At 36.7% G+C, this 24,799-nt stretch overlaps 1 protein-coding gene across 1 annotated transcript; it reads right to left on the reverse strand.

Moving 5' to 3' along the window:
* Window positions 1-247: 247 nt before the first annotated feature.
* Window positions 248-5,116, reverse strand: LOC131242939 (transcription factor MYB30-like). Its single transcript, XM_058242294.1, has 3 exons — window positions 4,981-5,116; window positions 3,984-4,113; window positions 248-913 (listed from the first exon to the last, which is right to left on the reverse strand). The coding sequence occupies exons 1-3, from the start codon at window positions 5,111-5,113 to the stop codon at window positions 454-456; spliced, it is 723 nt and encodes a 240-aa protein (XP_058098277.1). The 5' UTR covers window positions 5,114-5,116; the 3' UTR covers window positions 248-453.
* Window positions 5,117-24,799: the final 19,683 nt, after the last annotated feature.

Below are 24,799 nucleotides of genomic sequence, written 5' to 3' on the forward strand. Positions count from 1 at the left end.
CCTTGTTTCTTGTAGCCATCTGTTCCCAATGACATGGATGCATGGGATGGTTATGATTTTCTGATTAATGAGATTCCATAGAACCAGAACCAATCCATGATTTAACCTGACAAACAGACGGTCCAGTTTGTTATTTGGTCCCATTTATATGTAAATGATCACGGCCATACATTTTATAATTAAGCTATTCATTGGATGGTTTGAATCATCCCATCCAATCGTTGTGTGATTTTTATAAGGTGGCCTATGAAATGTGCGTTGGAACTAATGGACATCCCAGACTCATCAATTGGACTGTCGTAGTGTCCCCATGCAGAAAGTAGCATTGTAATATTTTCCCAGTCAAATACCAGACATGATATAATACAAAACGTTCAAATCATTTTATCTCCACAAAACTGCCACCAACCAACCAAACAGCGGAAAAACCACAATCAGACCGTTGGATCCTCTTCACCCTTCTGCTTCCATGAAGAGATTTAACCAAAAACTTCTGAGATCGTCATCGTACGGATCAATTGAACCCTTGGAATCTCCATTCAAAACTGGAGAGAACTGCAATTGAAGCAATTGGTCGACTGTCACAGACAAATCTATGTAATTCTCCACCATGAACGTGTTGCAATTTGAGGAATTGCTGCTTATGGGAAATGAATCGTCAGAAGACTGCTGGTACATTTGAATGTAGCTCGAATTTTCTGATATTGGGATGGTTGGTACATTCGAGGGTGAGACAATAGATCGTAACTCTTCCTTTAAAGCTCCAGCATTGCACTTGGGTGTTTCCATGGTGGGCTTGTTGGTTTCTTGGGTCGTCGGCTTTCCTTTCAGCCGCGTTTTCAGATGGCTGTACCAAACGTTTTTTATTTCATTGTCGGTTCTTCCTGGTAAACTCGCTGCGATTGTAGACCATCTATAAACAAGTGAAGAGTATAAGATACGTTTATGTAACTGTTGGGATTAGAGGAACTTGAATATAACTTGCAATCTTCCCTCCTCAATCTTAATAAAGAAGGGAAATGCTGAAGGGATTTACATAGTCCATGTTGACAAGGTAATTTCTGGCTCACATGTGCCAACTTCCATTACTCTAAAACAGATGCGACCCACATGCACCGGCTTATTTTTCAGGCATAGTCATGTTCGTGAAAATAATTTAAACTAATCATCCAAATTATTGGTTCCAATTTAGATGTATTATGAAGTAATATGTTATGCTTATCTAGTGATCTAATTATTGGATTGATGGACATTTATTGGATGGATAAAATTGAAAAATATCCAATGGTCTTATTTTAAAAAATAAGTATCCACAAATCAAAAGTTAGGAACATTCATCCAATCTTATTTTTTTATATCAACTTACTACTGGGGAAATCCAATATATATATTCTTGTGGACCTTGCGTGGCAGTGCTACACATTCACTTAATTATTCATTAATCTCATTAATGTGTATGGAATATTAAAAACATGTTATATATGGGAATGGATTAAGCAATTCCTTTGGTTGTCCTTGAGAATTTGAGATTGGTCACAAAAGCCATTTGTTAAGGGAGTATTGTGTGTTATGGATTTCAATACCTTGTTTGCCTTAATCACATAGCAGATTATAAGGCAAACCTATTGTATTTTTCCTTTAGTCATCCTATATAAGGGAACTGGTGACGAATTAGGATAAAAGGTATTCACCATCAAATATAATGATGAGTCTGTTTTGTCTCTTTAGCTCGCCCACATAAGTGTGTGCCTCATAGAAATAGGTTCTTAGTATTGAATATGTTGGACACTTACAATGACAGGATATGTCGAAGCTACTAGACTAGTAAGCTCATAATGCATGAATAAGTTGGCCTGTGGATGCAATAGTTTTGATTAACTCTTAAACCTAAGGATGTATAACAAGTTGAAGGTCTTGGGGACATGTGTTCTGACTCACTTTATGAAATCATCTTATTGCTAACAAAAGTGGGTATAGCTAAGCATATACATCAGGGTTAAAATTTAGCCATTACTAAATAATTGATCTTATTGTCTAGACCATTCATCAAGTATTTCAAATGTTGGTCAGTATATTAAAAGTTTTTATTACTTAATTAAGATTTTGTAGCCATGAATTAACTTTTAGTTTTAACTATTGATTAATTTTTACTTGATCTTGATCAAATCTATTATTTAAATTTTAATTATCCATAGCTATCATGGGATATCGGCCAAGGATGTGTCTATGGTGAGTGGAGGGATTTACTCAATTAAAGTCTATGGTTAAGTTAAGATCATAGACTTTTGATGTAATGGGGCACATCAAATTTTCTAGGTAATGGAATATCATAATTATTATTTTTCTGTAACTTTAACTTTTCATTATATATAGATCATATCTTAAAGGAAAAGAATAAAAGAGAGCAATGGACATCCTAAAACCCCCTTAGGCATCACTTTGAGAGAGAGAAATAGCAAGAGAAAAAGAGAAGACATTCCTATTTCCCTCCCTCCTTCCTGTCTCAAGTGTGGAACATATGGGATCCATGGTTGGATAGGTCTCTCAAGTGTCAGCCCGGCCCCACCCCTCTCATGCATCAACTTGATCCTACCCCAAGGCTAGCCCATGTCATTCTTATGTTCTAGTTATGATAGATTTGGGAGAAACCTTTTGGCTTGAAGAATTGTTATGTAGAGCGGGTCACAGACACTTTTATGACAAAGATGGACTAAAGAAAGCCCAATCGGAGGTAGAAATAATCCAGACCGTCAAAACATTAAATCAATCGTATCTCACAAACTAGGTTGAGTTTTTCAACATGTTATATATGATTTTGGAATAGGAAAACCTACTTAAGCCAACCAATCTAGATTTGCGAGATTCAATTAGATTGATAATCAAAAATCCCGTTTAATTTCATTTTTAATATAAATAGTAAATTTTAGTTTGAGTATACTCTTGAGTTGTAGAAGTTGTGCCCAACATGAAAATGGCTTAGAAAAGTTAGCAGGATAACGTCGTTGGGCCAAATTGGATACTATTTTTGGTCAAAAATCATGAAATCTATTAGGAATAGAGGTCATCTACAAATAGTAAACTTATTGTTTATAGTAAGTCACGTTTTTAGGGTGTTTGGGTTGGAGTCTAAGTCTAAAACTCCGTGTCCTACGTTTGAATTCCTTATTTAAAGAGTTGTAATTTCTTTTTCTTTTTCTTTTTTTTATCAATCAAATTATTTTGTATTTACTTGGAATTATTCCTGCATTTATCGCTTGTGGATTTAAGGAAGCTCTATGAGGAGTTTACAGAGCTCCGTGGATTCATAGTACTTATCCCCTGAGGAAGACAGTTATCGACCTCATCACGTCCCTCCTTGCGCCAAATTGGCATTTGCGTTCTTTATGTATTGGCAACATTGAACAAGACAATCCTAGTAGTATGATTTAATTTTTTTATTACTAAAATCTTAATAACGTTTTGGAAAACCTAACACTTAGTGATAGTGGGTTCCATTAGTGCACACTGGTAGTTCTTCTAGCTCGAAAATCAGGCTTTTTCACTCCTCTCGTTGGTCCCAACGTACAACAAAGGGAGAGTTAGTTAAGAAGCTTAATTTTTATGACATAAACTTAACAATGTGGTCCACCTAATGGAAAGCTCTGATCTCATGAACTTGTACTAAATTGGCAAGTGTTCATGCATGTGGATAGTGAGGCTCCCCACATGCATGTGGCTATTTGTGTCTATTATACTTATTATATAAAGAATCTTCACCTAACCCAAAGCAGTTAGGATAAGGCTAAGACGATGATGATGCAAAGAACCTTACAAAATTCATGTTTATGATAAAAATATGAAATGAAATATGGATCCGAACTTGAATCCAGCCATGATTCGAAAGGCTTGTGGACTAGTAAACCTACTGAAAATCATGAGAATCTCATATTCATATTTTGGAAAAGAGAAAAGCTCCTACAAATTGAAAGTTGATCGATCCATACCTATTACCAAGTAATTCATGTAATTTGATGATAGTTTCTTCCTCCTCCCTGCTATAGTTCCCTCTTTTAACATCTGGTCTAAGGTAATTCATCCACCTGAATCTGCAACTCTTCCCACACCGTAATAAACCTGCAAGTATGAATTAATTAAATACAGTACTGAAACAAGAAATTTTCCAAGCCCATACACACTTATTCCGTGTGTCCCAACCACTCTCAAGCTCGTTCCAGATCTAAGATTTGCATAGCATGGGCTACACCTTTTCGATCTTTCAGCCTTAGAAATCAAGCCATTTAACATTCACGTGAGACCCAGTGTATGAATCAAATGGATGGCTAGGAACAGTTATTTTAGCCATCTATTATTATTATTATTATTATTTTGGATCAATGAACCATTGGCCACCACTAGTATAAAATTAAGAATTGGAACTGTCGAACGTTGATAAAGGAAGAGGGGAACATCGTGAAACTGGCGATCACAATGAAAGAGTGCTTTTTCCTTAATGTAAGTTGAATTTTTGTTGTGTTTTCTCTTATATTTTATGTGTTCTTGTCTATATTGCAATGAGGTTGCAACTCCCTTTTTTTACTCCGATCCAACAAATGTAGTGGTCGGGTCATCGTGAAACAGCCCTTTTAATTGGGAAATGTTAATCCTCTTCTTAATGACGAAATGAAACAATTAGCGCCCCCCCCCAAAAAAAAAAAAACACAAAAAAAAAAAAAAAAAAAAAAACCAAACAGATGCATTACTAACAATACCAGTACAAATTCAAACTGATTAGAAGCTTGGTTAACATGCGGAAATGGAGATTCCTTGGATCTCCGCCACAAACGGCTAGGATCAGATGACCCTATTGAACTTAATTGCAACAACTTAAAATCCCACACCTCCGTGGAAGGTATGAACCAAGCATTTTAAAGCATCAGAGAGAATTGATTGGTATGGTGTATACGTAGAGAATATTAGCACTTTGGGATGTTGCATGTTTACCTGCATTTTTAGGAAGAGCTCGCCAGTTCCCAGGTCCATTTATCTCCACGTAAGCTTTAAGCTTCCGATCTTCTTCTGCTGTCCATGCCCCCTTCTTCAATCCAACCTTCTCACAGCAAGGAGCTCTCACCATCTTCCCAACACACCACTCTTCTATCGAAATTCAAAAAGGCCTATTTCCTTCCATGAAGGCCATGGCAATTTATCTTAACATTGGAAGGCGACTGCAATAGCAACGGTTGAAAAGTCTACAATTAGTGGGGCCCAAAAGAAGACATTCTTAACATCTTTCATCCTTTCGTCTGTGGTTTCGTACCATAATTGGTGGGGCCCACCAAGAGAACTCCATTAGATTCTTACACTATATATTTTAGGATGGAAGGTTGTGTTCTTCGTTAGACACACACGTACCCATGTAACATAACAAGAACACGCCCCCCACATATGCCAGCGTGGCAGGCAGGTGCAGTATCCAAGCCATCCATCATGTAGAACTCCATGTAAATACTACTGTAGAAAGATAAAATGGTCCACTCAATCGGTGTACCATGCTATTAGAAATAAATGAATGTGTTGGAAAACTTCGGTCAGTGTTTTAGATGGCTTAGATATTTCACAACCAAACATTTTGTCAGTTAATTCTGGCCCAACTGAGTATAGAGTATCTTCATATTGGTACAGTTGTGATAGATGGCTTAGATATTGCACTTGTCTACTACGCTGGCATAGGTGATGGCGTGTACATTAGTGTAACTTGTACACGCGTGTGGGATTAGCAAAGCACCGGATGGAGTAAGCATCGAAAACCCATTTAAGTTAAAGAATTATTATAAAATATTCCCGCGGACAAAGGAGGACCGTACCCACGCGCAAATACATGGTACACGTAGAACCCATGTATGACCAGATTGGATATTTTAGGAATTTAGAAACAACTGTGATGTTGCATAGATAAACGATTAAATAACAGCCATCCAATTTTATTATATTTTTTGCATGAATTTGAATGGTTGGCTATTTTACATTTCCACCGTCCATTTGAAGACTCCTCGGTCCCTGAATCGATAGAAGTGTGGCACAAGTTCAAAGATCCAAACCGTTTATCCAACTGGCCTTCCCTTAGATGGATCATGCCCTCAAAGTCTCGAAATTGGAAGATCCTAAACATCAAACCTTTGGCTTTTTAATAGTAGACGATATCGGCGCACTGACTCTTAATATGCACTTGGCGCAGCCAAGTCGTGCTCCAGTATAAATTTGAAAATTTTACAAAAGTCTACCTAATTAATATAGATTTTACATTCTAGTGCCTTTTTCAAAAAACTACCTCAGTATAATTATCATTCAACTACCTTATATAAGCCTTTCGTCACCGTAGCCCTACCTTCGGTAAGCCTTCCCTCACCACAGGCATGGGAGAAAATAGGTCGGTGGCACGAGTGAGCCCCACCGTGCCTTTTATTAAAATTCACTGCCACCACCATATGTTACATGTTCGGCCAAGGGCTCGAAACTCAGCTCCATCTGCTACCTCCAAACTGTTTTCATTAGTGTAGCTTATTTGAATCATAAATAAATATAATTTTTGGACAATGGGCTTAAATGTTTGTGCAGAATCCAGCGGATAGAGTAGGTTTCATATAATTATAACAGCAAGCCATGTAAATATCAAGAGTGGCATTTTTCTTCGGACTGTTTTCTTTTTAGTGTAGTCTATTAGGATCACAGGTTAATCTCATTTTTTGTTCCGAGCCTAATATGGGACTAAATATCTAATGATTAGAGTAAATGTCAAGTAAACATCATGATAAGCTCCCACAAAATCAACCATGTCCCATCCAATTCAAGGGAGTACTTCAAGGCTTGACTTTTCATGGGGTCCACCGTGATGTGCACGTGAAATCCACTTTGGTAAATCCACCTCGGTCATTAGATGTATAATCCCTTATTAGCTTTAAAGCAATATAGATTAGGTTAATTGTGATTCAAGTAAGGCCACACCTTAGAAAATGGTTAGGAAACGTATTGTCCACTTTTGACTTTTAGAAGGCCTTCCGGTACCATAATGATTATATGAAATCCACTCCAACTATCAGATTCCACACCAAAATTTAGTCATGGATCTAAAAGTCAAGCTTGATGTGATTGAGGTGGGCCATACCATTTGAAATAATTTGGAAGGTCATCATTGTCCTATACATTGTTTCCAAAAATGTGGTCCATATAACTCAGGGATGGGGGCGATTTTTAAGCCCTTTGCTGAACATGAGGTGATGCATTGGGTGCTTGGGTTGGATTTTACATAAACACTATGGCAGGGCTTATCTAAGCAATTGACCCATTTACTCTCACGCCCACCCAAGCTAAGCTTAAAGAAATGTGACAGTGAAAGGGTAATTATATTAATCAATGAGGTAGCCTCTTGAAAGTCTTTTTTTATTTAACAAAAATTCAATATTAATAAGGTTGCCATTTGAAAACTTTCTTATAATTTTTTGGAGTTACTTTCACTAACATCGGAGAACCGGTCAATGAGGACCACCACGAGAAGACTACCTAAAGGATCTAATTTCATGTGACATGGCCCACCTGAATAGCCGAATACTGTGATAATTTTTTATCTTGATCAAGCACAACTTATAAACGGATCGGATCCGATATAAACTTCACAAAGGATTCTACAAAGAACTAATGCGCCTTCGATCAAAACTATTTCCTAAGATTTAGAAGATCATAGCCTTTGGATTCAATGGTTAAAATGAGGCAGTGTATCTAATATATGTGTTAGATCTAATCTAATTAAGTTACACTCACTTGGCTCTGGACTTGCGAAAGTACCCCATAAATGCCTAAACGCGGCTTATAATTTCTATTCGTTTTTGAGTGAGGTATGCTGCGTTCGTAAGCAAGTGACGATTACAGGCGGTCAACAGAACGTGCGTTTGAAATAACAAACAAAAATTAAAAAATAAAATAATAAGCGGTGGATAAGGGAGAGCTGATCGGCTGCTTCGCTCGTCATCGAATTTGCACGTGCTTCAATATCATTCAACACACACGTGGCATGGATCAATGTGATCAAGACCACTCATTCTGTGGGCTCAACCATTGGTTGGCCATTGAACGAAAATTGCCTAATAAGTCTATCATAGCCACTCCTTTTAGTGTCAAAATTTACAAGTGACCGTTCATTGACAATCACGTTGTGTCCCACTTTATGTGTGGATATAGCCGATTTTCATACCAGGATATCATCATGATGTGGCCCACATATTGTATGGGCAGGATATTATACATATTTGACATGCACGTGGAAGGGCAGGATAAATAGCTGTTTGAACTGGATTGGTTTGGATATTGCAATAGATTTATGCTCAACACGTACGTGGACCATTCATTTTAATGAAATTAATCTTTCATTTAAGTACTCTAAAATGTCCGATCAAGAAAACTTGAAGTCAAAGTGCCTAGCGTACGTGTTGGCCGCATGGCGCGTTGCACGCGGAAACATTCATCACACACATTTGCAACTCTGCCAGCGCGTGCATGGATGTTCATACTCCTCTCCAGAATATCAGATAATTCATCATCCTCGCCAATGAATGTGGGATCGCATCAATACCTCTAGAAGTGGTGTGTGTCCCACCTTTCCAAAAAAACGAGAGAGGAGGTGGTCGCATATAAGTGGACCTGTCATCCATTGAATTGACGATGGCCCATTAACCTATGGTCATGAGTGCTCAAGGAGATAAGGAAAATTATCATAGATCACTTGATCAATGTCCACGGTAGTTTGGCTTGAGGTTTAGATAATGGAAAATGTACTAATATCAATTCCCAAACCAAGACATGGGTATATGCATATCAATCAGGATGGGTATAGACATCAATTCCCAAATAAAATGAAGAGATTTGTTAACTCCGCATGCGTATATGTTGTGTACATCCACACGTAGGGATAAGTATAGGAAAATCCAAAACTCGTGTATAAGATCTAAGCTTATCATGAGGTTGGAACTAATGCTTAGTTCAACCTGAAAAATCAAATAATTTTACACTTCAGGTTGGCCACAACGTCGAGAGTAAATTGATGGTTTAAAAATTTTCTTCCATACATTTAGCTTCTTTAACATGCTGCGGCTTACTTTAGTTGTGAAATTGCATGATTTTTAGGTTGGAAATCTAAATTGTGTATCTCACCTAATGGAAAGCTCAGATCTCACACACGTGTTACATTGTGATGCAAATGCCTGTTTGTGCATGTGAATGGGTCGCTCATGCGATGGGATTAGCAAACCTCTAAAATGAAATGGACTAGATTTCAATCAATTCTTTCTTCTTGTGCCAATGGAATTAATAAAAGAGACATTGTGATGTATACTCCAAACTCGTTTTCCCGTTTCAACCAACCACTACATTAATTGACTAAAAGTTATTGTGATTATGGGATTTTTTGAGATTGGTCATTCCATTGCAAGTTCTTATATACTAAGCAGTCAAACTAAGGGATATTACTTGTTTGACGATTAACACCGGTACAGCATCAATCACTGCACTCACGCGGCAAGACTGAGTAGTTTTCTTTAATTTCACACATTGAAATCGTGTGTTTAGTCCTGACTTAATGGTAGGAGAGGCCTATGCCTTTCCGTGGAGCCCACCTAAAATTATGTATAACAATTTTAGCAAATCAACAAAGTTATTGGTGGTATGCTCTCATATTTCTCAAAAAAAAAAAAAATGATTATATATATATATATATATATATAACAAATTAATGAAAGCCTCATGTAGAACTGAAGACACAATCTAATAAAATATACAATTAGATAGTTGAAAAGGGAGGTGACTTGCAATTAGTTTGGTGTAACACATTGTTCAATACATGATACATGCGTTTGGAACCATTGGATTTGAGGTTTGGCCCATCATCAAAGTCATGATATCTCAATTTGACGCCATTGATTTATAAAATCTGATGTAGAGTGGGTTGTAGACAACTTCATAGCCAAGATGGACCAGAAAAGGCTCGATGGGAGGCGAAAGTGATCCGCACCATCAGAATCTTAAAACGGGCATATCTCCCAAACCGGAATGAGTTATTCAATGCACCATATATGATTTTCGAGTAGGAGAAGCTACTTTAGTCAACGAACCTAGATATGCCAGGTTGCCAATGCCGAATTTGTGAGATTCCATCAGATCAATGGTCGAAAGTCCTTTTTAATTATGTTTTTACTATTTATAATAAGTTTTAGCTTTTTATTTTTTCCACACAACCCCCATACACTCACATCTTAGGAGCAAGAGTAAAGATCCATTAAGTTTTAGCTTGATCATAACTTTTGATCCATTAAGTTTTAGGAATTGTATCCAACATAAAAAGTGCTTACAAAAATTAGGAGAATAACATGATTCAGTCAACTAGGACACTTATTATTTTTGGCTGAAACCATGAAGTCTAGTAGAAATCATGACCGTCTATAAATAGTAAGTTTTCTATTTATAGTAAGTCAGGATTTTATAGAGTTTTAGATGTAGTTTGATTCCGAAACTTCTCCCTAGGGTTCATATCACTGTTTAAGAGTTTGAAAACTCATTTTTCATCATCAATGAATTTATTTTTCAAATTTTAAAAAAATTATTTCTATTTTCTTATTTTCCTCATAAATACAAGGTATCTCTGTAAGGAGTTGAGAGAAGCTATGTGGATTCGGAGTAGCTACTCCCCTGAGGTAGATGGTGCTCGAACTCAACACGTCCATCCCCGTCAAAATCCAATTTCTTTTACAAAATGGATATGTTAGAATACCATACATTAAATCCAAGCTAGAAAATTTCAGAATTTTAGCAGAGTAGGGCCTGGCAATTTTGGGTGCTGTAGCAGTCAATTTATCTAACGCTACACGATATTGAAATTTAAAAAAAAATTTCCCAGGACATTTTTTTTATTTTTTTATTTTTTTATTTTTGGGTTAGCTTGTTAGTACACACCCATGTCAGTACACACACTCCATGTTAGCTACTCCCACTAGGGATCGATACCACCCCCAGGACATGCTTCTTAGCATTTACAAGCTTTAACAACCAGTAGATGTTCTGGATAGAATTAATCTTGGCAGATCAAATTGGTTTTTTTTTACACTCACGACATAGTGGGATTTCACCACCTATGGATACTTGAACCCTTGACCGGGTGTTGAAACTCCTAAGAGTCTACCACCGGAGCAAGGGTAAAGATCCGCAGCTCAAATTTGGCTCTGTAGTGGATGATATCGAAATAATAGCTCCTAAACGGTCGTAAAAGTGATGCTGTTTCAAAAAGCATAAGCAGATAACCATTCAAGAATGAGACAATGAAGAAGAAAACACGGTCCAAGAAAGTAAAAGCACGCGGCAAAAATGTGTTTTCCAAGAGTATTCCAGCAAGAAAAACAATGCACCAGGAATAAATAAAAGAAAGAAGGTTTGGTGCTCCTTATGTCTTTTATAATACTTTAATAATAATAAATCCCAAAAACCCATTTCCCTCTTTCATGGAGAGTAGTTTTTATTACTAAATTCCAACTTTTTACAGAAATTTGGCCAATAAGTTTCAATCCTACTCTACCCTAACTTGTAATCCTATCACAACATAAACATCCTCATGAAATTGATAATGGTGTCAAAATCGCATGATTTAGGGCTTGTTGGAAGGATAACTCAATGTGCATTGGCTTCAAATGAGATCAATCACATGTTTTTAATATCATTAATTGGCAAAAAAAAATTGGGAGACAAGTGATGTAACACTAAGTGAGAATTTAACTATTTCTAGATAACTAAAAATTAATCTCTATCTCTTTAAGAAAAAAATGTTGAGTTGGGAGTCACCCAGTTAGAGCACTTATGTGAGACCCGGAATGGTGACCCAATCTTTTTTTGATCAAGATCACACTCCTATAGAGTCAAAGACATGGAATCTAATGTGATATATCAAAAATCTATGGTTTTAGACCATTCGATCATGGCCATACAAAAGTTATAGGTAGAGATTGTTTTGACCTTTTTTATAACACGCACTCTCAAACCCACACAAACAATATTAATGGGAACTCGAACCCATGACCTCAGTATTGAAACTTGCAGTGTTGGCCTAGGTTGGTTGATATGGTTTCCCACAAGTGGGTTTTATCTAATCCATGGGTAGGTTTTGTTAAATATTTAATAAAGTACTTATGACAGGGTATAAATACGGGTGGCATCTGGCGTGTATTGGTCTGTACCAGGGTCAGCCCGAGTTTGGCCCGTTTAAGTACCTGGCCCAAGCTTGCACGTGAACATGCATAATATACGTTGTAAGTGCTGATAATCTTCAGCTCGGACATAAATAGAACATTCTGCAAAACTAGTGAATTGGACTGCCCCATTTATTACTTTACTTCAGAACCTTGCCCAAAGTCCAACTTGCAAGCCTCTGTCACAGGACTAGGCCAGACCATTATCGGTCCAGGACCAAAAAACCGAGTGGGCCAGCCTGGCTTGTTGGCACCCACACCAGTTGCCTGTATCCCGGGCTTACAGGAATCCCTGTAACCCCAAGTTCCGTGGGGCCCATTATGATGTTTCTGTCATATTCACTCCTTCCATCCGCTTCACCATCTCATTGTAGGGAGTTAGCCCAAAAATCAGAGAGACCCAAAACTCAGGTGAACCACACTACAGGGATCAGTGAGGGTGGAAACACCTACCGTTGAAACCTTCCTGTGGCACGCTGTGATGTTTATATGCCATCCAACCTTTTTATAAGGTGATTCGCATATGGATAAAGGAAAAACGTAAATATAATCCTGATCCAAAACTTCTGTGGCCCTAATAAGGTTTCAATGGTGGGAATTCAATCCCACTGTTTTTCGCAGAGTGGCCTACTTGAATTTTGGATCTCCCTCATGTTTGGGATTGTGTCCTAAAATGGGTTGGCGTAGCCAATGTATGAATGGAGTGGATATAACAGAAACATCATGGTGGGCTCCACACAGTTTGGGTTACAGGCAAGTCGTGTCCCATGGCCACCCCCATGAAAAAACTGGCCGGTGGTCTTCATCTGATTTTCTATATCTTTGAAGTCATGTAAGAAGAGAATAGAAAAGGTGATTATAGTCCAAATAGAGACTTGTGTGACATTGCTAAAGAAATAAGAAATGTGATTAACGATGCCTTGGGCTGTAATTTGAAAATGACATTTTAGTGAATAATATATGTCAACTTGGATCTAAAACAACCCCTTGAGAGTTTTCCATTCATGTTCACCGTAGTTGACTTGCACCAGTTCATTGAAATGGTACACAGTTCACATTAATTGTAAAAGCACATGTCCATTGACTGGACGGTTATGATCGTCCAATCTCTGCAATCTTTGCAGTTTAGTCTATCCACAAGTGGCCCACCAGATCAGGGATCACATGTATGGTGGAACTAGTGATGAAGGATGGGTTAACTTCTCTATTAAACAAACATATTTGTAATCAACTTAATTACATGAGGCCCACCCTTGGTGATCAGAACAGTTATTTTAGTATGCCACAAGTTTCCCAAATTCCAGATCTAATAATAATCCTAACCATCCAGCCATCCAGTTAATGGGAATTTTCCTTACAGAAGGTGAATCATTGTCTTTTCACTTATAAATCGACCCATTGAGGGATTTAATTAGGGGATTTATGCACAAAGTATCCTTGGAGTGGTTGTGTGGCCCCACCCTCTCATGTTCTCACTGGATCTCAAGAATCAAGCCGATTCAAAACTCAAGTGGGCTACACCATACAAAATCATGTCTAAAACCTCTAAAATCTCATGTTGGGGCCCATATGAATTTTGGGTGTTAATTTTTGTAATGGTTGAGATGACTCATTTCAAGAATTTTGGCTCAAAGAAACATTGCGTGTTTCTTGAAAACAAGTAATTTTTAGGCCTCCCAAAGATTCAAAGAGCTCGGACATACTAGCCCAAAAGTTCAACCAAATCCGGATTCTCATCAACACTAAAATCACCTATCATGGATTTGTACCACTAGAAATATATACTACTATAACTAAAACTTATTCAAGACATGAGCCACTAGGACTCAAAAGGGGAAAAAATCTTCTTCAAAATGATGAGAAAAGATTTTATGATATGTTGCAAATTAGCAAGGTATGGAGTATAGGCTTTAGATGGCTATTAGTGAAATGTCACATGCATTGAATAGTTATGACACATGCATAAATAGTATTAATGACAAATTCATAAATAGTATTAATGAGGTGTGTGTGTGTGTAGACAATTGTTTAACTTCATGATGGATACATGTATCCACAGTTAATTGAAACACAAAATACATGTGCTAGATTATATGTTCTTCTGATTTGCAGGTGGTATCCTCTTGTATTTTACTTGTAAAGTGTAGATTGAATATTGTATTTTATGAGCTTATATGAATATTACTATTAACTATTGTGATGCATTGGTAATCTTGTGGGATATACCTTATTATGATTGTCATTGACGTTATCAAACTATATTGAATCGGTGTAGGATTCGTATATGATGTGCATGTTAGTGCTCACGTGGAGCACAATGAGTTGTCTGATCTTACAGTAGATTTATTATTTTTTAGATGCATTTCATATTTACGGTAATATATTCTTTTGAATTTGTTTTATCTTAAGTCATTGGTTTGTATAAGTTTTTTTGGCAGCTACTTAGATATTTTGGAATGGTTATTTGGACTTTCTTTTTATACTTGATTTACATTTCTTTCATTGTGATGCTCATTTTAAAATTTAAATTTTAAATTTTAAAAAAAAAAAAAAAAAAAAACCCCTAAAATGTGGGCTATCTTTGAAGGTTAACACTCGGGATTTTGAAAATTGAGTACTAAACTCGGGTTATGAAATTCAAGGCATTACATGAAAACCCTAGCTTTACTAACAGAAGCCGTTAGACACCCTAGATTTGACAGTTGAGATGCAACAATGAAGCTTCTAGAAGTCTAGGGACGATTATGATTCTGCCACATTGCCACAATGAAAAGATTCCATTTGCACTCTCTTTTTGCCCCCAAAACCCTAAAACCAAATGAGATTTGAATAAAGGGGTGAGATTGGCCAGGGATAGATGGCTAGGATTGCACAAAAAACCCCACACACGGATCGTCAACATAGCAAAATGGAAAGAGATCTCGTTTTCAAAAAATGCCGCATGCATATCTTGCTTAAGCCAAAGATGGTGTACATGTTTAGGTGTTTCAACGTTCAAAATAAGTTATATACTGGTCAGAATTGTAAGACCCCGAATTTTTCACGACCCAGGTACATACTCATGCCTGATAATTATGAGTGTTAATAAAGTAATAATTAGATACTTCAAAATCGCACCTTAGTTTTTTCACATCTAGCTACATTCATGAATGTAACCATTCACGAGAATAAAATCAACTATATTTCTTATTTCTTCAAAGTATAAAATCAACTGACTGTATAATGCCTTCTCAAGTGAGAGCTTATTACATTATTCAAAATTTTATAATAGAAAACAAATAAAGCTAAACGTAATGCTATCATTTTTCTTTATTCAGAATAATATTCCATAGAGCGATCATCATTTGTATCTTTAATTTGCATTTCACCAACAACGTCTATATGGTTGGAGATGATCAATGCCCTACTTATAATGTTAGTTATCTTTTAATATTAACAATAATTCAAGAGATCCATAAGAATAATGTATGAGTTTCGATACACCTCGTACTCCACCACTACGAAGGGTATCAGTATGTGCAACCAATCTATATGAATATATGCCTAACATAGTGTATGTGGTCCATCATATGCAATGATTATCACAATGTGGAATATAATTAATTCATATAAAATCCGGCTCACCCTCCATCCTATACTACGGAGATTCTTTGACGTGTTTAACGCTACTATGGATTTACGTGAACACCTCAAGACGGCACAACACACAATCGAAAGATTTACATGACATGATTTGTTCATGAAGTGACTATTTGTGACATCTAATCCCGAAAGTAATGTAACACATATTGCAGTTTACTAACATCGATTGTGCACCACTACCCAAACCCATGGAATTATGTGTCAACCAAGAGAGTCACTACCCAAAGCGCATTACATCCACGATAAAATATATGAATCACTAAATGTGAGACCTCTAATACATCACTCGCATCAATGGAAAAATAAATTGAAACATGAGAGTTTTGAAATTCCAAGACACATGCTCAAGCCATAAAAAGAGGTAACACAATGCTAACTTAATAAAGGAGAAGAGTAGCATTAGGCTAACTCAACAAAATAAAGGGAGAGGAGTAAAAGCCAAATCGATATAGAATGGAAACATGCGTTGCTTTCAAAATCAATAAAGGGCAAAGCTTATATCGATCACCCAAGAGGAATTCATAAAAATCAAGCATAATTAAAATCAGACATTAACCATAATTCTTACATTGATAAATAATTTATAACAATCTATCAATTAATGGCATGAAAATCATAGTAATATGAAGGTATGAAAAATGAGACAAATAATGTATATATCAACCCAAATTAGTAAAAGCTTAAATGAATCCCTCACCTTATAGTTAGATCACCCTCTTGTATCGTTAAGATTTTGTGTACACACTTTAGGGTTGAATTTTAAACATGATTACATGAATTATACAGTTAGATCGTAACAATAAATAGGTTATATGATCAAAACTTAAGCTAGAGCTAGTCTAAGATTTGAATTTGGTTGTTTTAACCTTCTATTACATCTATATAGGAAAACTTAAATTTAGATGGAGTCTGGACAGCGACATACCTTGTTCGGCGTATCAAATCAGCCTAATCAAAACTCAAAATGCAGCGAATGCGCTTCCTGACTTGACTCAGTTTGACTTGGTTTCTATGCAATTTATAATGTTTGTAATTTGAACTTTACAAAATCTGGATGAGAGTTTATATCTATTTGAAATTTTTTACCAGAAATGATCAGAACCATTAACTTACCTTAGCTTAACCAGGGATATCCTGGACTTGATTCATCTGTTGAATTCGATGGCTGTTGTGGCGGCCTGACGATTCTACAGGTGTCTCTTTCTCCCTCTCTCTTTCTTTCTCTCTCTCTCTCTTTCTTTATTGTTGGATGAATGTCGATGGGAAGACTTCAAATAGAGATTTGGTAAGATTCTCGCCTGTGGAATTTATTTCAAGTTACATAACGTGCCTAAGCTTCCCGTGTGTATGGTAGTTTCGCACTTGGTGCGATAGGAAGCCGTTTTAATTCGTTCTAGCTTCTTATGGTGTTCCTCTCCCATCTAGTTACTTAGATCTTATGTTGATCATAATGGCCAAATGAGTGATCATTTTGGATCTTGAGAGGATGATTAGGGAGGTGTGGACGGTCAGGCTCTCAACAAGGAAGATGACTTCCATTTCAATGGCGGATTACATTCCATCCCTCATTTCTTCATATTGTTTCTTCTGGTTGTTCTAGATTGGCCAATTGAAACCCCTTGGTCCATGAAATTGATAACCTAGATGTATTTGCTAGCTGGTTTGTGTGGAAAGCACTTCCTCACGATGCAGCTGTGTTTCGAGAAAAAATGGTGGATGATGTGTATTTCTCGCTTTTCCCGACTCCTTTTCTTGTGGGAAAGGATCAAAATTCCCTCTAAGGAGGTTTGAACGGTTCATATCCGAAGAGGATTCGGATCCGGGAATCCTAGTGGGAGAGCTCCTCTCGTGTGCACTATTCCTTCGAGCGTTGTCGCAACAGGCGGACGTTTCAAATGCCTAGTTCTGTCATACGGAACAAGTGGGGTACACTGTCATGAGTTTTTAGAAAATTCACTCCCTTCATCAATTTTCGCATGGTCATGTTAGACCATGGTTGCAAATATAGAGTTGATCGGTGGCTTATCTTGAAAGTTCTCCTAGCGTGTGTGGAAACAAATTTAATCTTAATTAACGATCTACGCTTAATAATCATGGCCCAATTTTGGGAGAAATGTATAGTCAAGATAGTAAAATATTTAAACAAAATTTGGTGGTTGATCGATGGTGAAAAAAGCCTAAATCTGAAATTTCACTTGTTGCGCCAAAAAGAAGGAATTGGCTTTAAGGCTATCAACATTTAATGGCGTCGATCATAGATCGAGGTCTAAATTTTATATGAACTCGTAGTCACATTAGGCAAAAATGTGGTCAAAATTTGATTCGTTATTGACAGTGTAAAATGGGTCAATTTGAAGCTCTATATTTAAAAAGAGTTAGTAAGCCTAAAACTGTTAACTTCACGCTTAGAAAAAAGCCTACTAAAGTAAGGATCTCGCATTTCACACAGTTTATGTGATAGACAATACAAGTCATTCGTATGAAGGGAAATATCTTACTACGAGTAACCACGAGATTTCCTCACTTAATGGACACCAAAATCAATGGTTAAGGCCTGATTTGTCAATTGTGCCACTTTTACAAGGATGTAAGAGTTGAAATTTGACTTATATGGTTAATTTATGTTACATAGGTATGGTATAGAATTTCACATCAAACGGATCACGAAAATCATGTGATCTAAAATTCAAGAGTCTAGGTTAATGCCATTAAGTATTTACAATTTTGACATCTTTTATCTCTAACTTCCGTCGTTCGTAACATCGGACTACTCCATCTGAATGCATTAAAATTTGGCTGGCATTCTTTATTTTTCATGCTCTTTCCATCATCCCAGTTTAGGATTTGATCGCTTACAAATGACCAAGATGCATTTTTAATTGGTTATACCACCCCGATGTCTAAATCAACATTTTATACATCTAATAGAGAAGTTGGTAGTTGTGGCATATACCTTACGATTTTTGAATTGATCAGTTTATTCCGATATTTGAGTGGCCCGTTTGGTAGATCCAAATATGATGGATGGTCAGACGACATATTAAAAATATGAAAACTTGATGGTTAGTACTGCAATTATGTATATACATGGGTGTATGGTCAGTTTTATAAATGGATGAACACAAGTGGGATTTGGAGTAATCAATAGGTAAAACATGTATACCTTTAGATTCAAGTGACTAGTTCACATGTGTAAGTTCCCCATGTTGTAGTTCTGATGATAGGTTAAACATATTCATAGGTGATGAAAAAGATTAACGGATCAAAATTTTAATTTGATGTGTACGAGCGGATGTAGAGATCAAGTAGTTAGTTTACTATGATCGAGTAGTCCAAACTCAAACTAGACGGTCAAATATCTTTACCTAGCAGTGAATAGTTGACTAAACGGTTGGTTATGATGGGTAAGTGAGAATACTTGGATATATGATGATCTTATCTTAAAAATCAACGGTCGGATGACTTAATTTATGGATGAAGATTATTCTCAATGGTCAAATTCAAGTTAGAGAATAAATATAAGGTTAAAATAGGATAAATTGGTGACATATACATGTATATACTAAATTAAATTTTATAGTAACACTCGAGAACTTTTAATACTCGAGTATTGAAAAGTTCGGAGTGTTACAATCTACCCCCTTATGCAAAATTTTATCCCCAAATTTTAATTACTTCTACCATTTATATTAATTTCATTATATTTAAGTTTTTACTGCATTCATCATAATGTAAATATTCATGTCTAGGTGTGCATATAATTGGTTATACGAAATAGAGGCACTACAAGAATTGACCATTCTTCAAGATGCACGGTTTGGATTATCCAATCATAAAAAATGGTGGGCCACAATCAGCCCAATGGATGACTTCTGTTCAAACCTTAGCGCGTGGGGAAAAAATAAAAGAGGGAGAGAGAAAACCTCTCCTTCTTCGGAACTTCGTGGGCCAACACCCATTTGACCAGGTGTTGGATCTAGTGTACCTTTGTTACACGCACATAGTATGCAAGTGCACCAGAAAATGGGGTCCACAGTAAGGCGTAATCTAATCCACACCGTTCATTCAACTCCTAGTGTCCAACCAACACATTTGACAAAAGATGAGGCTGATCCATAGTTTAGATGAACCATGTGTACCAAAAGATGGGGTGTTACACAACGACTGCCTATCGTCAAATAACTAAAAAAATTCTTCGACCTTGGTTATCAAGTTTGGTGGTCTATTTTACAATATTTTCAAGTAGTGCTTTGATGGTGGTCGATTTTACACTATTTTCAAGTAGTGCTTAGCATTGGGATAGCCTAATTCTTGTAGTGTCCACTCATCCCGGTGGAGTCTAACTTTTAAATGGATTAGATGGCATTTACAAATAATGATGAGCCCCGCACACACTCTAGAAGGTTTTTAATGGTGGGCATCTCCATTCTCTTGGTTCTACATACTGTTTCTCACACAAGTCCCAGTATCCCTCTGATTTTCAGGAACCATGGAGAGCATGTGAGGGTACTCGCAATTAAAGGATTGGAGGTCATACACACATCACAATGGGCCCCACATTATAGCCATGTCCCAGTTTGAAAATTCTTGAGAAAGAATAGGACATGTTAGGAAATAATGTAGGTCAACTTGAATGGAAGACAACCTTTTGGATTTTCATTCGCAACTCTACATGCAAAAGGTTAGCATTTGTTGTAAATTATACAGAATTATAATATTTCTGTAAAATATGGAACCCGAAAAATCAAAATGATCTATAATAAGGACAGGCTGAAGCACGTCTGAGATGCTGTCCTTAAAGCGTTAATTGCCGCTACTCAAAAGATTGAGTATGCCGATAGGTTACAGGCAAACCACTTCTAGGATACGACGAGCCTGATGTGGGTCTGCGTTCAGCAAACACGAAGGCCCACTAATGGAACTCTATTACACAGTCTGGCAGAAAATACATAAAAATAAAAAATCCCAGAATAAGAAAGAAGAGAAGAAGAATATTTGGAAATTAGATCACTGCACTGGTCTGTTTTTACTTATCTTCAGCAGCTACTGGTTCAGATGAACGTTCTAGACCATACTTCTGGTCTAATTCTCAAGCAATGGTTCAAACGAACCTTGTTATACTACTGGAATTACTGCTGTATATGAGAAGAGTGGCTTAGGCTTAATTTGTATGGGTCTGCTGGAGTGGGTTGAGAGATGGTTTGGAAACCCATCCAAGCCCTCCTTTTATAGGCTATAGTGGCTGGGGGTTATGGTCCAGGGAATTAAATCCCATGACCGTTTTCTAGCTGTTGGAGAAAACTAGCCATTTTATGACCGTTTTCTGACTATTGTACATGACCATTAATCTACTGCATACTGACTGTTGTGAGACAACAGCTAGCCGTTTTCTAATTGTTGGGCTAGCCATGCAGCAGTTTCTGCATAACTCTTGTAATCAAGTCCATTGTTGTTACACATTTGTGCAACAGCTATATTTTCAGCATCTATATATTCAGAGAGACTCTCATTTAGTCCTCTAGATTTTTATCTAGCCAACCATCTGCCTTAGCCACTTAGTCGCACCGCTACTCGCACACGTCTTGCTCCGGTTCGCTCAAGGTCGTGAAGGAACGACCCTCTGCGACACGATGCAGATGTGCGAAGTGCAAAGTGCGCCATTAGCGCCTCTACAGCCACAATGCCTCACATGCTTACGCCCTCGCACCAAGCTCGTGACCGAGACTGAGTCCGAGTCCGAGCCCATGCCCGTGCCCTAGCCCGAGCTCGAGCGCACGCGCGCGGGTGTTCCAGTGCTACGCACTAGAACACACAAGTTCCATTCTCCTTTGTACCATGTGGGTAAGTATTATAATACTCTACCATTCTCATATAAAGTACTTTTTCTTCTTCTCTTTTTTCAATATGGGACTATTCCCAAAAAACCCACAAAACGGTGTTTTTCCAAATAACTTTTTATATATTATATATTATTTTTTATTATTAAAATATATTTTATTAAAATCAATATTTTTTGCAACAATCCCCCACTTGATTTTTAAAATATATTTTTCTCGATTAAACATTTCTTCCAGAATAATCAACTTATATGCATAAAAAAGATATCTTTCGATTTTAATCTTTCCTCAGTGTAAGTATCTCAAAACTCTGTCGAAATAACTGGTAGCCGCAGCGTTGAACTAGTTATTCCTAGATAACAGAGTCAGAGAAACCACACACATATTTGCTATGTGTTTGTTAGAGTTCCCACGATCTTGCTCAGCACATTTAATAGTCATGTGCTTATCCTAATTCGTGAACGATCCCGAGAGAAAACTTCTAACTCTCATGAGAAACGACACCATCTCTATGTTCATATAGGTGAAATCCTTCCAGTGTCTCCATTACTATAAGACACTTGTCCTATAGACTGAATTTGATTAAGAGTTGTAAAACTCAACCCTCTTTCGTAATGCTCATCACTTATCTATTATGGATGAGGTTTTACTATTTAGTGCTGAAAACTTTCCATATATCAGTGACTTGTTCTTACCCATTGAACTCAAAATTAGAGATTTTCTGACTTTAGATTGGGTTACCATCACTGGTAAAACTTTGGTTAAAGAGTTTCAACCCCATCCCTCTAGATGTAGCCTTTACTACCTCTCTCGGTAGAGGTTTAGTAAAAGGATCTGTCAGGTTATTGCTTGATTTCACATAGGAAATAATAATAATTCCATCTCGAATCAATTGTCTGACATAATCATGTCAAAGACCGATATATCTAGACTTTCCATTATATGTGCCGTTATAGGATCTACCTAATGCCGCTTCACTATCACAATGTAGTGACACAGCCGATATAGGCTTTATATAAAAAGAAATTTCTAATAGAAGATCCCCTAGTCACTCAGCCTCTTTGCCTGTTACAGCCAGGGCTATAAATTCAGACTCCATAGTCAAGTGCGTTATGCAAGTCTGTTTTTTGGATCCCCAAGATACAGCTGTACCTCCTAAGGTGAATACCCACCCTGTAGTAGACTTTTTGTCCCCTGCACTTGATATCCAGTTCGCATTGGTATATCCTTCCAATACGGCAAGAAACTCTGAATAAAATAGTCATAAGTCTTTGGTTGCTTTTAAATAACTAAGTACTCTACTGATTGCATTCCAGTGTTCAGTACTGGGGTTACAGTAAACCTACTAAGTTTACTCACAGCATATGCGATATCAAGTCTAGTGCATTGCATAACATACATAAGACTCCCTATAGCACTTACATATTCTAATTGTACAATTGTTCTTCTAGTATTTTCTTTTAGCTTGATACTTGGATCAAATGAGATTTTTACGTCCTTTATATTTAGATGGTTAAACTTGTGTAATATCTTCTCGATATAATAAGATTAACACAAAGCATAATCCCCACAATGTTTTTTTAACTTTGATACCTAAGATGGTATCAACTTGTCCAAGATCCTTCATTTTGAATACGAAAAATAGAAACCTCTTTGTTTCAGTCACACCTTCTATTTTATTACTTATTATTAACATGCCATCAACATACAGACAAATAATAACGATATAATTACCATCTACTTTAGAATATATGCATTTGTCAGCTACATTATGCTTGAAATCATGAGATAGTATTTTTAAATCAAACTTCTCATGCCATTGTTTTGGAGCTTGTTTTAATCTATACAAAGATTTGACTAATCTACGTACTTTTTTTTCATTACCTGGTAGAACGAAACCTTCAGGTTGTTTCATGTATACCTCCTCATTGAGGTCACCATTCAGGAATACGGTCTTTACATCTATTTGGTGGATGTGAAGGTGATGTATAGAAGCTAGTGCAAATAATATCCTAATGAATGTTATCCTAGTTACAGGAGAGTATGTGTCAAAATAATCTATTCCTTCTTTTTGTTTAAAACCCTTAGCTACTAATCGAGCTTTAAAGGTTTGGATAGTCTTATTAGTGTGATATTTCTTCCTAAATACCCACTTACAACCTATGGGTCTAGAACCTGTAGGTAAGTTTACTAGTTCTCATGTTTGATTTGACAGTATGGATTCCATTTCATCGTTTATAGCTTCTTTCCAGAAAGCTGAGTCTCTAGAGGATACTGTCTCTTTATATATTTTAGGATTATCTTCTATAGTCATCAGTATAGGTATTTTTCTAATAACATTTTCTCTATCTCCTTCTACAAGATGGAAAATGACACGTTGTGAGTCTATGTAGTCATCTCCTAGATTCTTCTCTATTCTTATCCTTTGACTCTTACAAGGTTCAAAAGGAGCTATCACAATCAGTAGAGTTGTACTGTCTAGTTCTTTATTAGAAGTTTGAATTTCATTATCCTTTGACTCTAAGGATAGTGAGTTATCAAAAAACTCAACGTCTCTTGATTCTATTATTGAATTAGACTCTATGTTTATAAGTCTATAAGCTTTACTATTTTGTGCATACCCTACGAAGATGCACTAAATGGTTCTTAGTCCTAACTTAGTTCTTTTTGGATCAGGAGTTCTGCAGTATGCAAGACATCCCCACACTTTTAGATATCCTAGATTAGGTTTTCTACCTCTCCATGTTTCATATGGAGATATTTTATATTTTTTAAACAGAATTCTGTTTAGTATATGGCATGCTGCAAGCAATGCCTCACCCCATAGATTTAGTGGCAACTTTGCTCTTATCAGCATTGAGTTGACCATTTCTACTAATGTTCTATTATTCCTTTCAGCTATTCCATTTTGTTGAGGTGTATATGGTGCTGTACATTAATGTATTAGTCCATGTTCTTCACAGAAGTTATCGAATTCATTTGAGAAGTATTCTCCTTCTCTATCACTACGGAGAATTTTTATCTTCTTATTTAGTTTATTCTCTACTTTTGCTTTATATATTT

Source organism: Magnolia sinica, chromosome 1, assembly GCF_029962835.1.
Source record: "Magnolia sinica isolate HGM2019 chromosome 1, MsV1, whole genome shotgun sequence".
Taxonomy (NCBI): Eukaryota; Viridiplantae; Streptophyta; class Magnoliopsida; order Magnoliales; family Magnoliaceae; genus Magnolia; species Magnolia sinica.

Bases quoted from the DNA above. Each gene is read 5' to 3' on its own strand.
- LOC131242939 (XM_058242294.1), bottom strand. From the start codon at position 5,113: ATGGTGAGAGCTCCTTGCTGTGAGAAGGTTGGATTGAAGAAGGGGGCA. The intron at 4,114-4,980 runs GTAAACATGCAA...TCATACTTGCAG, and splicing joins AGCTCTTCCTAAAAATGCAG to GTTTATTACGGTGTGGGAAG. The intron at 914-3,983 runs GTATGGATCGAT...ACTTGTTTATAG, and splicing joins CATGAATTACTTGGTAATAG to ATGGTCTACAATCGCAGCGA.